General features: G+C 43.0%; 1 protein-coding gene across 1 annotated transcript; it reads left to right on the forward strand.

The window, feature by feature from the left end:
• The first annotated feature begins 873 nt into the window (after nt 1-873).
• Nucleotides 874-3251, forward strand: foxa2 (forkhead box A2). Its single transcript, XM_079573842.1, has 2 exons — nt 874-1182; nt 1768-3251. The coding sequence occupies exons 1-2, from the start codon at nt 1111-1113 to the stop codon at nt 2947-2949; spliced, it is 1254 nt and encodes a 417-aa protein (XP_079429968.1). The 5' UTR covers nt 874-1110; the 3' UTR covers nt 2950-3251.
• The last annotated feature ends 18251 nt before the right edge of the window (nt 3252-21502 follow it).

Below are 21502 nucleotides of genomic sequence, written 5' to 3' on the forward strand. Positions count from 1 at the left end.
GAGATATTAGAAATCGCTTGTTTAAAAGTGACCGACAGAGGGCGTCGTGAAGCTGCGTTGGTTGGTTGACATAGCCTATTTTCACGCTAATCAAACAGTTTTCTTGAATCGCACGCTCAAATCACACCTTTTTGCAAATATTAGTCAAGTGGCCTACTTTCTACACATCAAGCGATGCAGCAGAAACCGCGGTGTAATAGCAGATAAACACAGTTAAGAACAGTAAACAGGGAAATGACCCTGGCCAGTCTAATTATTTATCCTTTAAATAGTAAAGCAGCCTTCATTATACCGCGTATAGCTGCGGTATAAACTAGACCGAGCGTCACTAAACACTCAATCCAGCAACAATTCATACAAAACTTTTTTAAATCTTTGATTAGGTTTTGAGCTATGGTTATATATCTAAAACGTATTGATTTATTTATGACGTTACTGTTCCATAGCTAAAATAATACAAAGCAATAACATTACGAGTTTAAACTAGAGGCGTTTTGACTTTTCCCCCAATTCAGACCTTAGTCCTTGGAGCTTCCTGTTTAACTTGCCATGTGAAAGAAAAAAAGTTTCTTCTTTAAAATCTACTTTTAAAAAAATGCCTGCATTCAGTGCATATACAGACTCTTGCGAGGTACGATATTCACACAAAAGCCACCAGGGTATTACAGAACAAGCCTTATTTTCCTAAAAGTCTTTCAATACAAACAAATACAATAAAGGAACTTTCTAATGAAGCTTTTCAAATGAAACTGTTATTTTGATTGGCCGCAGGTGTACAATTGGGGACGTCAAGGGTGGGGGTGTGGTGTAGGAGCTTGAGGAGTCTCACGCCTAGGTGCGAGGAGATTATTCAAATAGGGCCCAAGGCGTAGAAGTAGGGATTGGAGGCTTGTCTGGCGCACACAGCTATATCACAGCGCTAACAGGCAGCACGGAGCGTCATTTCAACAGCACTCAGTGACAGACGGAGCACGGCCATCACATGCGCCTGTCCTCCACTGAAGGACCACACCGCCGACACAAACCCAGTGGTCCCCAGTCTGCGTGTACCTATTAGACCGACACTTTTGGCTTTTTGCTCTGCTGGGAGACGCGTTGTGGAAGTCCTCCATGATGCTTGGAGCAGTTAAAATGGAAGGACACGAACACACCGACTGGAGCACCTACTACGGAGAGCCCGAGGTGGGTACCTTAAATATATATTTCTTTCCCCTGTCTAAAGCCGATCCCATTTTATACAACTCAATATTAGCTCTGAGATAATATTAACTTTGTGATCAAATATTGACTTGAGGCGCCTCCAAATCCTCCCCCATTTCAACGCGAAGCGACGCAGCGCGCGCTTCTCACTAAAGTTGCCTGATACAAAGCGCTATAGGAACTTTGAACAATGTGAATTACAACTATTTCATGCATTTTAGTGTACTTTGTCCTTTAGTATTTATCTTTGAAAAACGATGGGTCGGCTTAATTTCTCATTTAGCTACAGGCGTTTTGACAGATCGGCCGTAAAAAGGCACGGGCACAACGGGAATCATTTTACCAATACAGCTACTTCAGACTCCTCTAAAACTCATCGTTGAGTGCTCATTTGTATTAGTTTATTAGTTTTGATTGTTTTATAAATACAATCAGAAATGCGTGAAAGTGTAATTACACTTATCATTTCTTCATACTTTATGAAGCCTAAGTCACAGTAAAAGTATAGGCTGTTGTACAATTTCGCATTTTGCGCGCTCCTGAATTAACGGCTGTTTTTCCTTGCAGTGTTATACCTCGGTGGGCAACATGAACACGGGCCTGGGCATGAACTCTATGAACACCTACATGAGCATGTCGGGCATGAGCAGCACTGCCAACATGGCGGCTAACTCCATGAACATGTCCTACGTCAACACGGGCATGAGTCCTTCCATGACGGGCATGTCACCGGGCACGGGGGCCATGAACGGTATGGGCGCGGGTATGACAGCCATGAGCGCGGCGCTCAGCCCCAGCATGAGCCCAATGACAGCGCAGCCCGCTTCCATGAATGCAATCAGCTCCTACACCAACATGAACGCCATGAGCCCTCTTTATGGACAGAGTAACATCAACCGGTCCAGGGACCCCAAAACATACCGCAGGAGCTACACACACGCAAAGCCGCCATACTCCTACATCTCTCTCATTACTATGGCCATTCAGCAGTCTCCGAGCAAAATGCTCACCCTGGCCGAAATCTACCAGTGGATCATGGACCTGTTTCCATTTTACAGACAGAACCAGCAGCGCTGGCAGAACTCCATCCGCCACTCGCTGTCCTTCAATGACTGTTTCCTCAAAGTGCCCCGCTCCCCGGACAAGCCGGGCAAGGGCTCCTTCTGGACTCTGCATCCAGATTCAGGAAACATGTTTGAGAACGGCTGCTATCTGCGGAGACAGAAGCGCTTCAAGTGCGACAAGAAACTGTCCGTAAAAGATTCTTCTCGGAAATCAGGGGACGGGTCGTCCCATAGCAGCTCCGAGAGCTGTAACGGTAACGAGTCTCCTCACTCCAACTCGTCCGCAGGGGAACACAAGAGGGCCCTGGCGGAAATGAAGAGCAGCCAGGCCCTGAGCCCGGAGCACGCCGCTGCCGCATCCCCAGTGTCCCAGAGTCAGCAGCACCTCATGTCACAGCATCACTCAGTGCTCGCGCATGACGGGCACCTAAAACCCGAGCATCACTACTCCTTTAATCACCCGTTTTCCATCAACAACCTCATGTCGGAGCAACAACATCACCACCACAAAATGGACCTTAAAACTTATGAACAGGTCATGCACTATTCGGGTTACGGTTCCCCCATGGCAGGCGCGCTCTCCATGGGCTCCATGGCGGGGAAGACTGGTCTGGATTCCACCTCTATTCCAGACACTTCTTATTACCAGGGCGTGTATTCGAGGCCCATCATGAACTCCTCATAATGCACACGGACTGTTCTCTTCAATTTGTACATTTGTAAAGATCTATAGAATTTGTGTACAATATGTATTTGAAATATTTTCCCACCGGTTTAGTTGTCCTAATTGTTTTGTAGTCCGATTCTTTAATGCTGATGATAATTCAAGTGATGTGAGCAGATCTATTCAAGAAAGGACCCAAAGACATCAAACAAAAATACTGAGACGAGCGTGCTGTTGCTGTACATTTGCATTGATGCACTCAGACAACCGGAATTTTGTTCAAACGTTTCGCTGGATTTCTCAATCATTTGTGTAATTCTATTTATGGCTTGTATATGTGTATTCTTGTAGTGACAAGAACAGAATCTATATTAAAGTGTTATGCTTTTGTTTCCTGAACAAATAGTGGTGGTGGTCTTATTATTATTATTATTATTATTATTATTATTATTATTATTATTATTATTGTTATTATTGTTATTATTGTTATCATTATTATTATTATTATTATTGGAAAAGCGCATTATTTATAATAAGTTAATTACTATGGTGCGTGAAATATATTTCCAATAGAGGATCGAGGCTTTTGTTTCGAATAAAAGGGATTATTAGATTTGCTGGTCAACATGAGTACAAAGATCTCCATTTGTCATGCACAAAGAGTAAACAAAACAAGCTTAATAATCCCAAACACAAACTAGAAGACTCCAAAAGAAATAAATGGTTTTCACATTTTTACGGGCATAACATAAGAAGACAGAACGTGCACGCATGTTGAAAATAATATGGTTGTTTTTATAACCTTAATTTCTTACATGTAAATACTGTCGTATTTTTGGCAACGCGCGTAAAGCCTGTGCCAGGTGATGCGTAAAAAGACATCCAAGCGTAAATTCATTCATTCAAATTCCTACAGTCGGTGTTATGATTCCTACTGTCACTCAGACTCCCGTGACTGGCTGCCACTCATCCCATTACACACACCTCACAGTTTAGATGAGTGAACGAGATTAAGTGTCTTTGTCACATAAACCAGCGTCCCGCGGCGCGGGAGAATGAGCGCTGGAAAAGGGGGCTGATTTGGGAACAGAGACTCACTTTAAATTCTCTCCCCACAATCTGGGCCCCCATTGTCTCGCGTCTATTTGAAAGCAGTCGGACCCTCCCCTCTCGTTAGATAAGATAGGTTAGTGGTAGTAGTAGTAGTAGTAGTCGTTGTTGTATAGGACCCCATACTGCTGTCTTCTTGTGTCCCGCACTGTGCTCAAATCCAAGGCCACCTCGATGGACATCTTTGTGCGCCCTCGGTCCTGCTCTCTCTGAACGCGTATAGGGTCTAAAAGTGCGTTTATACTACCGACCCTCTTTACAGATCGCAATTTAAACAGCGTGATCTGCGAATAAACAAGGCGAATAAACAATAGAGTCGAGGCTATGCCCACATATAGCAAAAGTACACACACCAACCAAATTGCACAAGTGTAAAGTTTGAATAGGGCGCTGTAGCTCTCTGTAAATTTACACAGACATTAAATTTGCTTCTATTCATTTTAGACATATAATGCTAAGCTGATTTTTTTTTTATAGCACACTGATCGATATCTCAGTAAAATAATCATTTTTTTTAACTAGCGGGGCAGTGAAATCTTTGCTTTGTGCTAAAGTCAACAGTGACAGAGTTTGAGCTCAAATAAATGCCGTGATGTCTGGAGCCCTTTGCAGAAGGCACAAGGCGAGCTTCTACAATGGGCTCCTGTGTGGCTTGCCAACAACAAGTCGAGCACCGGCTGTTTTTGCGCAGGTATGGAGCTTTTATTATCCTTTTTAGACAATCTTCTACGGGATGTAGATGTTGTTTTGGCGATGGCCTTTTCCTGGACCGTGCACGCAGAAGGAGGGGGTAAGGAGGCTCATATCCTAAATTCATGAGAAAGGATTGGATCTTGAGATAGGGTGGCGCAAAGCTGAGGCATCTGGAGCTTGTGTGATTCAGGGGCTTGCCTCATGTTTCTTGCTGATGTGACAGAGAGTGATGTACTGCGTAGGAATAGCGCCGAGCGACGCGTAATTACGCACCGCGTTAATTCCGCGTTAATTCAAGTTTATTTTACGCAGAAATGTATGAGCCAATTTACACAGGAGAATCCGTTTCTATTTAACACATTTAAAATATACGAGTTCACTATTTATTGTGTTTTGATTTACTGCGTAATTGTCACATGTCTGTTGCTTTTTGGGGCATTTCGTAGAGACCAGGAAAAACGTTGAATAGAGCCATAATAATAATAATAATAATAATAATAATAATAATAATAATAATAATAATAATAATAATAATAATAATAATAATAATAATAATAATAATAATAATAATAATATTCATGCATGGTACATGGACATGCACAGTCAGAGATGGGGCTGGCCTTTCTGTTGGTTCATGGTTCAAAGGTACCAAACCTCAATCTGTTCTGAATTCTCAGAGTGCACGTGCCCACGAACACCACCGCGTGCACGGCTCCTCTCTTTTTTCCTGGCCCCATCCTGGCACGCCATCACAGATAGGCACATCTGTTGTTATAGCAACTGGATAAAGGATGGCCCTGCAGCCTGTTGAGCTTTTTACTGCGCTAACGTGATTTCTTTGCATGTTCTCAGCCACATTTGCATATTACTTTATTATGCACCACACTACGACTTTTACGCAAAGGCTGTTTTATGTCTTGAAGAAGACTGCTGTGGATGTGTAGTTGTCCAACCCGTTTAAACGGACAGATAACTGTTTCCTCTTTCTTATCATGTCTCGTTAATAAAGGCAGATGTTTCGTTGGACAATCTCCCTGCAGCGATGGATTTTAAAGTTGAGACGGGTTTGGGCCTCTATTTTAACTGAATTACTGGGTGCCATCGCAGCCCGTGGGCGTCAACAGTTATGACCTGTAAAGAGACAGTATATTTTTTATCAGACTGAAGTTTTACGACAAACATGAAAGTTTCCGTGTTTTTTTTTTTTTAGAAATAGCAAATGAAACCGGCTCCCGGGACAAGCATGCTGTTAATTATGATTCAATTGTGTACCAAGTTGTGTCTAATGTATTATGTCATGTCAGAGCGGTGTATTGGCTCATTGTCTGCCGCACCTAAAGCAGCGTGCTGCAGCCCGCGCACCAGAACACCCAAGTAGATCTGTATCCATGGAGACGGCGGGACACCGGTCCAACAAGCTGTAATTCTGTCTCAGCCTATTGCAGGGGAGGGCCCGTTCACGATAGCGGGACTTAACTCCTCTTTGAGCAGAAACACGGCTAATCCAGCCTGTGAGCGGCCCAAGTGCCGGCCCTTACTATATTAAAGCCCCGCAAAGTCACAGCCCTACAGCCACCCATGGCTTCACAGCGGGCGGCCTCTGTGCCGTCACTGCGCAACGCGTGCGTGCAGTGGAGATGTGGATTCATTTTGCGGTTCAAAACAGTATAGCTTATTTTATTATTAAGGCCTGCCGGGAAAGATTTAATAGGCTGTAGGTAACTCACATAGCAACAGCCGAATCTAATATTTATCCTCAATCTTAAAAAGGAGGTTGTACATGTCATTAAAAAATAACGATCAGGGCCTTTGAAAAAGCATAGGCTATTATTATTCATCTATTTTTTACCTATTATTAGGAATACGATTCGTCCGTTAATTCAACACTTAATCTATACTAACATTTTAGTCATATTTTGCACATTGTTAAAATAGCAAAAATTGAAATGCAATTTTGTCAAATTTATACAGGAGATAGAATTATTGGGGTGGACAGGCCACATTTGACTGTTTAGCCCAGTCTGTTTAAATGACTTTCTCTGGAAAGGGAAGGAAAAAAACAAATGGGAATGATAGCTTATAAAAAAGTGGTATTTCTATATTGTATGTATGGATGTATTCTTATATTTTCTACAAATTAAGCAATTTGAATAATTAAAAGGAAAAAAAACAGTATCAAATATTTAACATATTTTTAATAGACATGGTACACAGGTTATTTGTAAAGACATGCCATATCTTTTTAAAAATGTGGTTTCACTGTAGATTTTAATTTCACATTAATAAAGCTTTTGCTTTCTAAATGTACATGGTAAGAGAGAAAAGAGCCCATAGCTGGTGGTGGTATTTGGCACTGTGATATTCCGTAGAGTTAGTGGAAAAAGAAGGGCAGCGGCGGGCCGTGTCCGGGTGAGAATGTGCCTCAGACTGTGATGTGTCCGGGCTCCTCTCACACCACTCTGTGACATTCCTGTGTGGGTCTCCATCATGTCCACTCACACACACACAGCTCCGTCAACAATGCCCATTGACTAGAGCGTGGTGGCGGCAGCTGGTGCAGGGCCGCACTGACCTACAGAGCGCCATTCAGACCCTCTCTGCCCCTCACTCTGTCTCTGCTGCTTTTATGTGTCTGAAGGGGATGGATGGTCAGTGTTTGTCTTGCTGGAACCCTCACCAAACCCCTGCAATCATGGGAGGGCCATCCTGGAAATATGTGGAGATAATGTAAATATGTGGAGGGGAAAAAAAGAGAACTTTCCAGTTTCAGAGGAGGCTGCAGCGGTGATAAAATATAGATGAACAGCTCAGTGCTGGGGAGAGGCTCGACCACACAGGGGAGATACGCTGCTCAAGGAGAAATATCAAGCTTTCATGCAAGATAATAAGCGTGTAGCCAATCACGCAGAAAGATATTATAATGCAGCAAGATTAAAAGATGTACCAAATCTGAAGTTTGGAATTGCTTCAAGAAAATTGATTATATTTGCTTTAATATACATGCATTTCCCTGTGGCACTCTGAGATGTAGCCTCTCAGAAAAGGCAGCCTTTTTAAAATTATACGTCGGTAAGATGTCTGCTTTGCTGTGATTGATTTGCTAAGAATTCTTTATTTCCCTGGAGAATGCATGCTCCATGTCTTTGATTTCTGTTCCTATAAACATCAAGAGATGTATATGACCAGATACAGTACTTTGAAAAAGGTTTGAAACAAAGAGAGTGTCAATCAATGAAAAATGCACACAAATACAGGAATAGAAATAAATTCATCAAAGAAATATAGAGTTAACAACGGTGAGAAAGAAAAAAAAAAGAGAGAGAAAAAATAGGGTAGCGAGTTCGGGAGTAAATGCTCTTTAACAAAATCTCCATATCCTAAAATTTCAACATGGATGAAACAACACACATTATTTTTCTTTCCTTAAGTGGATAAAAAAAACATTGATTCATATAAAAATGCAACTGCACAACTGCAACTCAACACAGTTTCCCCAGTTTAGTAACACAAGGCCCGATGAGCGGCAGCAACATCTCCTCAGTGCTCCACGTTCAGGAAGTGGAGCTTGTTCTTCGGCAGCCAATCACAACGAAGGACACCCAACTCATTAAAAGTTAATGAAACCTATAAACGTGGTGCGCCAGCGATTCATTTAAACCCCCAATCCAATCTCCTCTCCCGGCAAAGGCAAACATGCCCGTGTGCCCCCCAAGTGCCGCCCTCGGAATAACAAACTACCCAATATTTTGTCTGCATATGTTCTCCTATGTGGACATGTACACCCCTGATAGGCTATCTTACAATGGGATTTGTCCAATTTAGTGAATGCCAGGCCGGTTCTGCGCGGGGCGACTTCTGTAATCGTGGTGCTAGTTGAATTTAATGCCGTTCCTTTTACAGCGGCCTCTGCTTGTCGGGGAAGCAGTCTGAAAGAAGATATCGGCATTTCGCATTCATGAGAATCAATGACATTCAAATAATGTGCAGATTTTAATACGGTTTGAGTGAGGGCCAAATGTGCGTGAAAAAGGCTGGTCATGGTTCTGTGAGTGTCAAGAGCTTGCCCTGATCGTCCATGCGGGCGGAAGGGGAAAAAAAATCAAAAAGCCTCCCGGAGCATATTCCTGTAAGCTCGCAATTTGCTACCGAGCAATAAGCTCTGCTTTACGACATGATGGGGGCTCCAGATGATAAAATTGGGGTAAAATACTTGGAGGCTCTATCGAGGAACAGGCCAATAATTAATGGAGAACACGCTTTCGACAGCACAATGTATTTATCAGTTATGAATTTTTCATTTGATCTGATATAAGGTAATATTGAGTCTTGCAACCAAATAATCAGGTTCAACATTTAAGATGTTTTAATATTTGTTTAGGAAAAAGAACTCTTGCCCTCTTTTGGGGAGTATGCAAGACAATGAAAGCCATCAATAACCAAACATTACTGAACAAACAAATGTGAAAGGCCTTCCTTTGCCATTTTTCTTAGCGGTGCGTTGTTACACCTTCCTATTTGTTCATACTATTTCTTAAAAGCCTTCCTTTGGCGGAGCACTTATCAAATATTGCATGTCTCTACATCACGCAGCCTTACAACCAATCACCGCCTGACAAAGTGTCAAAAGCCCCTTAACAACAAGCTCCTTGTCTTTTAAAGAAGCGCCGTCTCTCACACCGCCTCTTATTGCCTCCCGTGGGACGAGTTCAAATTAAATTCTCCCCGTGTGTAGTGTCACTGTCAGCGCCTTAATGAATTCCCATACCCTGACTCCAATCAAATTAATCCCCCGTTTTAATCTCACATAAACGACGGCGGTTTCCTAAGAGTGGCGCGTCAGGAAGGACGGATCCGCAAGGGGAAGAGGAGGCTGTGTTGTGGCAGATTAAGGCTTGAAGTACGAGGCCGGTCCCCTGGCGCACACTATTTAACCCTCGCCTGCTTGATGCTGACAGCAACATTGCAGCGCTTGTCACTTAGCATGCGCGCGGATCGGGTCGAGTCAACGGGGACGCGATTTATTGGGGAGAACGAGGACGTGCTTAAGATGAGGGATGGATGACGGAGGTTTTCGACCCCGCAGACCTCCTTATGGATAAGAATGATGAGTGTAATTACTCACAAGGAGCGCAGATCTGGACTCAAAACCTCTAGTTCTGGGGTAAATGCTTTTGTCATTGAGGCACAAAACCACTACAACCATTCTATTCCTATGATATTGAATATAAAGTTAGTCTATATCGCAAATTGGTACTGAATAGTCTGTAAAACTCAACCTATTTGGCGTCATCTCTATTAACCAGGGCTGCACAATATATTGCCACATTATTGTAGTCACAATATTAGTCAAAAGGATTCATTTTTAATAATCTGGTAAAAGAAGAAGAAGAGTGGGAATAAACTTTGTCTAGATAAATTAAAATAGTGCTTAAAAAAATCAACACCTGGCAATTTCTGTGGTGGAGCAATTAAGTTGTCCAAAGTTGAAATAATTCATCTCTTCTAAAATGTTCTGAAGAAAAAGGACTTGTTACTAAATCCAATATACATTTGAAGGTGCGGAGGCTTTATAGTTTTGTGGAGACGACGTACCGTTTTAAGTCAGACAGCTGCACAAGTGGCCTGATGCAAACCAGGCGTCCTTCATATGCAAACCGTTTGGAAACAACTGTGTTTTTTGCACAAATCATTACTGCAACATGTCGGCTGCTGTCTCCCTCCAGAGCTGAAGACACATAGTTTGTTAAAAGGCTTATTAAAACAAACAATATGCCCAAATGCACTTGAAATGCAAATACCTCGGTCAGATTGGTGCGCGGAGAAGCAGAGTCCAGATTGGCACTGACGGGTTCAATTATTGATGTGTGTTCGCTCAGTCTGAAACAGTCCGTAAAAATAAGAGATAGAACGAACACATAAACCCACCAAGTCTGTGTAATAGCACTGGTGGATAAGCTGATTGCTAATTGAAATCTGACAGGGATATTGAGATCTGATACACTAATTCAGAGTTTGTGTGAGAGCCAAAAGTTGGAGCTGATCTAAACCTGCGTGTGTGAGGAGGACATTTCCGATGGACAGCAGATAGCCGGCTGTGAGGAGGAGGAGGGAGAATGGAGTTACTGGGCAATGGCTTTGTCTATAGACTGGAGTTTATAGCCAAATGTATATAGTGTGTATAGTTATTATGTAAGCACAAGCTGCAGATGAATGCGCCGATGACAGACGCTTCTGAAGCCACTTTGGCAGTTCAGAGGACAGTTTGGAGCCTTAAAGCCCAGTCCACCAAATGTCTGAACAGCGATGGTTTATTGAGGCATCTGTAAGCTTACTCATTTTATTGCCAAGCTTGGCTCGTGTACCTAGCGTCGTGGAAAGGGTAAAAAACACACACAAAAGTTTGTTGTTTGCCTTTATTCCTCCAAATCCTCGACAGCCGTGCTATAGCCCATCACCATTGACGCCATTGTGCTGTCACAACAACTAAACACATCATTTGTGTTCAGAAACTCATCCTGTATGTATCCAATACCAAATGTTTGGCCAGTGAAAGAGGTGGCATGGGGGGCTGCATAATTTGCTAGGAAACATTTTACCGAACATTTGGTGATAAAAACGCCGGCGTCGGCCCCAAGGCTTAAAGCAATTAATTCAGGATCCTGACATAAACTCTCAATCCTTTGACAGCTTGGAGCTGAAATAAAAATGCTAGTTCTCCTGGGAACGGCAGGAGATAGCTGGCTCTTTTCTGGACTGTTTGCTCACTGGCCCTGAGAGCAATCTTCCCCAGTCAGAATGAAATGCAAGGACACAAACAATGTACGGGCCAGAGAATAGGAGATGGGGAATGAACAGTTTGGACTATTTGCTCAGCAGAAGGGCAGCCACAATGGCCGGCCCATGGCTTTCCCATGCATCAAGCTTCTTAGTCCTAGGCCTCCCTTTGTTGCTGGGTTTCTTCTTCTGCGGCCAGATAAGGGCCCAGCTGCCCTACACTTTTAATTCCTATTGTACACCATACTGTATAGTAATTTATCAATGAGCATACAACTACTGTGTTGTCTAAATAACGGGTTATCGGGCGTGTATCTCGCTTCACCTTAGCATGTGCACTCGTTTAGGCCATGAATCGAGGTTAGTTTGCCCACGAATGGAGGAGGGGTATAACGGCTGACCCCTCTTCTCCTCTCAGTGAAGTCAAGCACTGGGCGAGATAGTGATAGCAGTGTGCTTTGCATAAGCCAATGCTGTGTTCTCATTTCAGAGGGCCACTGCTGCTCAAAGAAAACGGGAGAAGTTGTAAAAGTGAGGCAAACAGAGAGAAGTCCTGTTTATGAAGGGACAGAGCTGTACTTTTCCAGCCAAAGGCACAGAGTGGCTGAGGGCCCTCGAGGTGGAATGAGTCGCACTCATTATATGACCTAATAGCAGCTCCAGCCCAAGGAGAGGGCAAACAGCACAAGTGTAGTGGCTCTGGCCCACAGAGGATCCATATTGTGCTCTTTTGTTTTGGCCCGCTGGTGTGTGTTTGCATTTACATTGACCAGCTCGCTGCCGAATGTGTATTCACACTCAATAGATGTAATGTCTGCATTGCAGGAAATGGAAGCGAGCGCATGGTGCCTTGTTTCAGTCTGGAGCAGAAAAACAACAATAGTAAATGTATTTAAAATAAACAAACAAACAGAAACTAGAGGGAGGCGGGATGAAGCCAGGATCAATACACATAAGACGAGGCAGCATATTCATGTGTGTGAGCAGACACTGGCCTAAAGACAAACACACCTCCCCTCCCCCCGGGGGTCGGACCCCTTGGGTGGTCACGCAGCGGACCACAATATGATGTTGTGCAGAATAACCTTTGAGAAAAGAGCTCCCACATTTGTATGTGTAACACAGGAAGTGATGAGTACAGGGATACAGTGCTTTACTCACTTCACAACAATGCCACAAATGCTTTATTGTAATGCATAAGCTCTTGATCTATCAGATCACATTTCAAAGTGCCAGTGGCTGTGCCAAGACAGGTCCCAGGAAGGAAAGCCCTTGTGTTACTGGCACAAATGCTCAATTTTAAAACAGTACTTTATTCATTGGAGACAAGCACAGTTGCAGGGGGGATTGACCAGCTGTGGGAGCACAACCTCAAAGAGCAGCATCAGTTTTTAGCTGCACCTTCAGCGTAGCTCCCACTCTCTGCCAGCCTGTCAGGGCTCAGGTACACAAGATAAATCAGCTGTCTTATTTGTGCATGCTGAGAGCCTAGCTGCTTGTGGGGTGGTGCTCTGAGCTTCACGCTCCAGCAGCGCTCAAATAAAGCCCTGTTCCAGGCATTTCAACACCGCTTAAGGTTGTCCGTGCCCGTGTAATTTATGAGTTAAGAGGGCTCTATTTTTTCTTAACTTCACCGCGACCTACAATCTTCCGGCATTCATGGGTGGAGAAAAGAGCAGCGAGTGACTCATAGGAAACTTACAACACTCCTCCAATTACCTGAAAGGCGGCCTGAGTGATAGCTGGAGCACTGGGGTTCAGCAGCTAAATGTGGGTAAGATGTGGCGGACCGCGCTCCCACAGGTGAGGCCTCGGCGGCTGCTGATACACTGATGGGTGCAGACAGGGCGCAGGGCTGGTCATGTGACAGACACAGACCGCACACTGGCACGGGCTCCTCACTGGTATCCCGCTGCAGAAAAAAAGCTAATCCTTGTCAGAAGGTGTCGTGGCTTTTAGCATTTGAATTTGTATTATGAAGTAAATATGGAAATGAATTAACATGGATCAGACCCAGAGAAAGGTCTTTGACAGAGAGTTAATTAAAGTATATGAAAAATCACTTTCATTTTATTGTAAATTCTAATAATTATGTTGAACTCCAGATGAAGGCCAGAAAACGTTCTACATAAATTTAACATTGCTTTCAGTTTATTTTTTATGACATTTCAGTTAATATATAATTTACCACCTGCGTTCACTGTTAATAATTACAAAATACAACGTGGTTTTATATTTATGGCTGTTATAAATGCACACTAACAAGCAAAATGATTACATTTCATATTTAGTTAATGAAACTCATATTTGCTTATTTGGATTGTGCTGTTTTGAAATATTATGTCTTATCAAAAGATTAGCAAAAACAAACACAAATGTCTGCGAATAAAGAAATATATATAAAAACATACAAAATAATTATAATCAAACACAAAAATATATTTTACATTTAGCAGAATTCAAATGTGAAATTAAATAAAAACTGTCTTAACATGAACTTAAAAAAAAAAAATGTTATTTGATCATATCTTTAAATATAATGCTATTTTTGAATACATTTTCAATTACGTTATTATTATTATTATTCATTATTATTGTTCATTATTATTATTATTATTATTATTATTATTATTATTATTATTATTATTATTATTATTATTATTATTATTATTATTATTATTAATCTAACAAAGCTTTTAATCCATGTAAGTGACTTTGTAAATGCTATTGTATTTCTAATGTTGTAGTGGCGCTATTAACATCCAAACAACAGAACATTTCTATAGCATATATTATTATATGTTTACAGTCCAAACAAATACATTGATCATTTCAGGTATTTAAATCTAATTCCTCCACGTCGGTCCACTGATGCGGCGCGAGGCCCGGGGGCTGTAGCGCGGCTGCTGCGTCCACATATTACCTCTGGCAGAGTGTGAATGTCAACACCCTGTAAACACCTTTGACACACATGCTTGAATGCGACGGGCGAGTTAACTAAACATTCCTGGGTGTTCCCCATAAAGGTCTACCACTCATCCAACAGACCGCGCTGACCCGACTCCCACGCTCTCGACAACCTGAAAAACACTGACAACCATTCTTACCATTCACACATTCATATTTATAACCTACGCTGAACAATAGGAAATCATTTTTGCGATTTTCTTTTTCAGGGACATGCAATGGTGAAAATTTGGGGAGCACATTTCCAGGCCGCTCCTTATCACCGCACTCAGACTATTTGAGTTTTCCGGGATTCCGGCTCCCTGAGGACGGATCGAAGGCGCCGCCGGAGTCTAGAATTGCGCATCAAATAAATAGCCGAATGGGATTTATATAGAGGCCTGCGTCTTTGTCAAACAGGGCTGTAGCTGACTAAAGTGCTCCCCACGGCACGAGTGGAGAAGGCACACACACACACACAAACACACACACAAACACACACACAAACGCTAACACAATGTCCCCTTCAGTCCCGGGTTGTGACCGGTCCATGGCATTGGCCAGGTATGTCAACTATGTTTGCTGAGCGATCCATCACCAGTGCACCTTCCCTATACCCGAAACAGGAACTTTTGTTTGAAGCCTGCTAAGCCCGGTCCTCTGGCGAGATTTATTTCCCTATAGCTGACGCACAATTTATTAGCACTTTTGTTCAGGATTTTTTCCCCCCCCTCCTTTCTTTACGTAGGCTGCACGCGCGTTGGTCGTGGGGGTACGATTTGGTGACACCGCTGCCCCCTTATCATCTTTGACCAGGGTTGGCAAATAAACACTGTACCCAAACTGGATATAAGAAAAGGATGGATTTATGGCCGTGTGATGGCCGCAAACGATAAAGACAAGGCTTTTTTTTCTTTCTTCCTTTGTAAAAAAAAAAAAAAAACAGTAAAGGCAATGAAAAAACGAGAAGACCATTTTCAGTTTTAGATAACAAGCTTTCAGGAAGTCCCATGACGTAAATGTGACTCACTTCACTTTAAGGTCAGCTTGGAAACATTTCGGCGAATTGTGAAGCGGCCACAGAAAAAAAACAAACTTCCTAATATAAAGAAACTAACATTCAGGGCTGGGTAATGTTTGCACTGCAGTCAGATGCTTTTTACTTTATTCCCCGAAACACAGGCCTATTTATCTGGACTACTTCTCCTCTCAGTGAGATATGGCTAAATGTGCGTTGTTAATCATTGACTAGTGCTTTAGAGCATCCTGCTTTGAGTGGCCACTTTGCCTGTTCTTGTGCTGCACTTTTAGCCATAAATGTTCCAACCGTCCTCTCTAAATCCCACACACTGTTATTAGCACTTTGGAGGGGGGTCAGCCTCTCATAAAGAGCCACTGCCGTTCTAAATGTACAGTAAGATAAGCGACGGTTACTTTTTGTGCTGCATAAGGATGTGTAAACCGGCGACTGAAACACATTCGTTAGTCCTATTGTGAAATTGTGCATGTTCATATATTGCTTAAATCCCGATTTGACAGGAGTAAAAAGAGCCTCGGCCTTCTCATTGACAGTTGAAGATGGAGCGCAAACGGAGATTAGGGGCATGCTAATTAATTGCTGGGTTTGTAAGGTGCCTGCCATCTCTGCCTCTGTCGGTATTTATGGGCAATTTGGCAGACAAGGATAAAATGACAAATGTAAAAAAAATAGAGGTGATGGCATAATCGGTAAAATAGCCACACAAAAAAAAGCATTTTCATTTCATGTCTAGCCCCGGAGGACACAGTATATAAGCTATTCAGTGGAAGTCAGACAAAAAGGTGGACAAACACAAATTAAACATGCAGAGCAAACGGCATCGCCTGACCTTCTTCTGAGCGGTGCAAGTTTAGGAACTAAGAACTTTCAAAGAATTTTGGGGAATGCACAAACGGTTGAGCAGATGGAACCGTATCGAGGTGAAAAGACCGAAAGAAAAATACTAAAATGATCGCTACAAAATATGTTTGTGCAAAGGTTTAACAGAGTGTTTCTCTCTCTCTTTAGATGCAAATGGCCTTCGTCGAAAGGAAACTTCCGTGCCCCATCGCTGTCGTCGCACTTGGCCGTTTCCACGTCTGACCTGTCTGCAATATGTAATATCAGAGCTGTGTCAGGGCTGAGCTGAATGGGAACAAAAGAGAGGCCTCCATTAATGATTAACTGTTCTAAAAGCCCCGGCTTTTGTATTCCCATGGAGCCTGGGCTATCTGGGCGCCATGTGACATGCTCACAGCGTTTTTCGAGCAGATTGGGGGAAAGCTAGTGAGCAAACACAGGTGCTTTGGAGCAGCGCTGCCGACGCTGTCAGGGACAACCACAAACAAGAGCAGCTATGCCTGGCTAAATGAATCCCCACCCCTCCCATCAGCGTCAGTGCCCCCCCCCCCTCCCGCACCATACAGCCTTGCGCTGGCCTGAGCTAACTGTTTGCTATAGTGCCATATAGTCATCCCCCCATTGAGTCCAGTGTCCACCACAGGCCGGCCTCGACAACTTCTCCCAGCCGCCAAAGAAACAAACAAATAAAAGTGAGGATGGCCGAGAGCTCCTTTGAGGTGACGGCATTTGCTGTGGTCATGACTAGTGGGAGAGCAAACAAATTAACGGTGTTCCAGTTTTCACTTTCCAAACCAAACTAAATCTAAGTCTTTTGGTTCAAGTGGGGCAATTTCACTGACCCCGGTGTCAAATGCCGTATGAGGGCCGCACACTTTTGCTCTCGAAACGCCAAGAGGAGGCTATAACAAATTAAACAGCCGGCGAGTATTGGCTAATGAAGTATTAGTAGATGTGTTTTCAGTGTTGTAAGGCCAAACCTGCCTGCAGCACTTAACCCTGTCGCCGTCTGCTCAGCGGGATGCGAGGGGTGTCACAAAGGCAGAGATACCACAATCAGATCACATCACGCTTTATCTTAAAATGGCTTTTCCGCTCAGAGACAAATGAACAGAGGCTGATAACGGAACAAAGGCTCACCTCTGATCGGTCGTCTCGCCAAAAGAAAGGAAAATTATCGGGCCAGGAAATTCACAATAGGCTATTTCAATTTTCCACTCTACTAATATTTGGATTGTCTTGTGGTATCTCTTATGGAGTTTCTAAGACAGCTATATTGCCCGAGACCTATAAAGCAACTACTATCACTGGAAAGATGATAAAAAAAAATTCAAAACAAACAAAGTTGAGTCAACAGGAGAGGAAATTAAGCTGTAAAGGAGAATGAGTAATATAGAGTCAATAGAGAAGGGGAAATGTGGCGGAGATTTGGGTCACAAGTTTGAGCCGATTGGAAAGAACTTTTGGGGGAGACTTCTGCAACCCAATTCTGGCAACCGGAGAGAGGTGAGTGTATTCAAGGATTCAGTCTGTGCTTTGTTTGCTCACGCTCACAAAAAGGCGGGGGGGGGGACAAAGTGCTATGGACCAATATCTTCAATCTTAACTAAAATAAAGCGAGAAGTTGGAAAGTGCGTGGAAACATAAATCACATTTCTACAGACTCTAATTGATTATTGAATAAGAAGTTTTTTTCCTTTTCATCTTTCTTTTTAATACAGAAAAACGTATTCTCTGTTAAATTTGGAGAACAATATTTGTGCAGAAATTATTTGTACATAAAAAGAAATGATCTAATGTCAATCTTTTGTTTCTGGACAAGAATTTCTGTTTCTCAACATGAACTTTCAAAGATTTTGATCTCAACTTGTAATAATGTATTGCAATTACTTTCAATAAAGTGCTAGTGCTACACAATAACCACCTGAAAAAAACTCAATCTCAATCACAATGGCGTTATTTCAAATTGTAATTTTCCCTTATTAATATAAAAACGGCCTCAAACAAACATCTTTTGGACACTTTCGGCCAAAAGGCTTCATAGGACAGACCAGCACGGGAGCATAGAGACTTTCAGCCAGAGCCGGGACTTGAACTCACGAGCCTTAAACTACCGGCTGCAGCCACACATTCTGGTTGTGGAGAGTTTTATCGAGCAGTTACATTCACACAAAGACCATTTTCATAAAAAACACATAATGTAGATCCTCTGCTTGTAGCTTTATCCTGCAAACCAACCCACTCCTCTCAGCACAAGCATTTTTAAGAGCGCAACTGGTTGTGGGGGTTTAATGAAGAGAGTTAATGCTGCAGCAGCATCTAAAATGTATCCATGAAAACAATGAGCTTTTATGCTTCAGAGAACGATTGATTATAATGATTAAATTAGTTGATAGAGTTTTTCACTGATTGGGTGTATTTACTTATCAATGACTGATACCAAGGAGCTGTTCTAAAGTCTGTTATATTTTGGCTAATAAAGAAAATCCCACACTTGAGAGAAGCGCCATCTCCCTCTCCATTATTCAGACAGGATTTGGCCAGTATATATTGGTTGCAGCTCATCTCGCCTTTTGCGTCTTGCTCGGATTTATCCCGCGCCGGCCGTGAGCGGAGTCTGACAAGAGGAATTACAAATCCGCACTTTCCGCGGGTCTTACTGTAATTCAGCCCCATGTTGGATTGGACAGCGAGAGCGTGCGCATGTGTGTGTGTGTGTGTGTGTGTGTGTGTGTGTGTGTGAAGGAGGAGAGGGTGGGGTATCTCGAGAGGGGATTTGAGGCAACATCTTTGTGGCCTCCTCATTGTGCCGCGCTGAAAGTCGTCCAGTACCCGATTGTGCGAGCTGACTCAACTCAATCAAAGAAAAGTTTTCCAGTAATGAAGCAAGACATGAAAGCTGCTTTGATCTGGCCAGGGACAATGCTGGAAAAATTGAAAAGAGCAAAGTGCGCTCTAAGCAGCAGCATTAACCCCTTGTCTTTTGGCTGGCCCACACCTTGAATGAAGTAATAACTACTTTCTATAGAAAAGGAGATTTGCGCTGGGTGTTACCTTCCTCACTGTGCACTAAAAGAACTAAACTTACACAGGTAGACATAGTAAAATAGGGTGAATTGACTTAGAAACACTTAGATACATATTATGTGACTCCAGGCGAACTCAAAGAAAGAACGGGAAATCATCTGAACAACGCTTTCTTTAGTACATGAAAAAAACTCCTCAACTTCTGCACTTTACATACATTTCCTGTTGAGTTTTCCATTATCGTCTTTCCCCAAACCTTAACGTGCTTAATGGCGACATGCATCCCCACTCTCTACGAACCGTCAGTTGGAAAATGGCCCTTCAAGGTTGCACTTGTTCTTTTACGTCGAGTGATAAAACCTTAATGGCGCGGGCTCTCGGTGCATGCGGCTGACAGATTACCCGGCATGCCTCAGTGCCGGTGTCACGGGTCAGCGCAGGGCTGGCTCTGCCCTCAGACTGTGTTAACTAAGTGGGCCGTCACTATCTGTGCCCATCAGCCAGTCAGTCTGCAGCCTCCCCGCACTAAAGACCCATAAAATATGGCCGACTTCTGTTCAGCGCGGCTTTATAGCGCCTGGGCGTCTGTTAACTTCTGTTACTCAATAATACGGCCGGCTCAACAATTACATAGAACTATTACAGGGCTTTAATGCTCGGGGAACGGATGGTGGGTGAGTCTGAAGGGCTTGGTGCATTGTTTTTACATGTCAACATACCATACGCAACAATATTACCGCAAAACGTTAAAAGCAGTCAAGCTATGTCAGTTTGAAATGAAAAAGAGGCAATATTATTCACCAAGTGCAAAGTATTGTGTCTTCTGAACAGCAAAAAGCCCTCATAATGTAGCCTCTAAAAGCTCATGTGACTGAGAATCATCTATAGCCAAAACGATACAGTGTTATTCACATTGCATTAAAAGCTACTGTTTTATTACATTTTCTTTATTTCAGAATGGAGTCCTAGTTCAAGAAGAGAATCTACAGGACATGTTTTAAAGGAATTGATCCGAGGAAACCTTCTTTCGTATTGCTTGCCTGGTTAATAATTATACATAGGCACAAGAAGGATTTAGGTGATTTCCTTCTCGTTCACTCGTCAATTACAGGTGACAGTCACTTTGTTTGCCACGTTTAGTAATAACCCTTTTCATTAGCTCTCCTTTTGTCTCCGTGATAAATGCTCTGGGAGACCTGTGTCCACCTTTTGTCACACCTGAACTGCACTCAACAACAGGTTTCCAGCGCGGATAGACCCCCCCCCCCCCCTGTTTTTTCCAATATAAGCCTGCGCCGCCTGTTTATGAATATGGCCCTGCGTCCCTCGTGTTCAATTACTTGAGTCAATAGCCCGGTATTAAAGCAGGACGTACGAGTTGCGTCATGAGGCGTAGATACAAAAAAAGGCGCTGCATGTTATACGCCTATCTCGAAGGGGATGTGAAAATTACAGCGGCGACTCCCTGGCCAGGAGGTAAACAGGGGAGTAATATATGACGGGGCAATAAGGGACAAATATGGCTGCGGTGTTGAGATCATCTGGACAGTGCGGTGCGGCTGATAAGGAGGGTGTAAAATATCAAAATATGAAAAGTGCTTTCCGTGTAGGAGGCAGCTGCTGTCTGGCACAGACACACACACACACACACACACACAGGTTTGCAGGTAGCAGCTGGGCAGGCTCACCTGTCATATTAATAAAACCAGACAATCCCTTCCGTCAGCGCTGGCACAGGAGGCGCACAGGAGGACGGACTGCCGACAACAAAAGAACAGGGAAAATTAGCAAGGAGACCGGATCAGGAACACGTTTTGTTTGATATGGACATTGTTCTGTTATTAATGCATTTCGGACTTGATTGCTAAAATGGTGGATCAAGTTTCATCTGTGATCGTTCTACTGAAATAAATAAAACCGGCGTTGTCTTTTTAGTTTCAGAAATGCTTCAATGATTTCTTACATGTTTCAGACACCCTTTCCCACTGTTTGCAAATGACTGCACTACAACATGACTGTCGCTTTCTAAAAAGTTTCGGTTCAAAATCATGACAGCCTTGTAGGAAAAGTGATGGAATAAACCTGGGCTTAAAAGCAAAATTGTGTCTGTTTTTTATTATTGTTGTTTTTTGAAAGGGAATTTCA

This window comes from Gobius niger (assembly GCF_951799975.1).
Source record: "Gobius niger genome assembly, chromosome: 16".
NCBI lineage: Eukaryota > Metazoa > Chordata > Actinopteri > Gobiiformes > Gobiidae > Gobius > Gobius niger.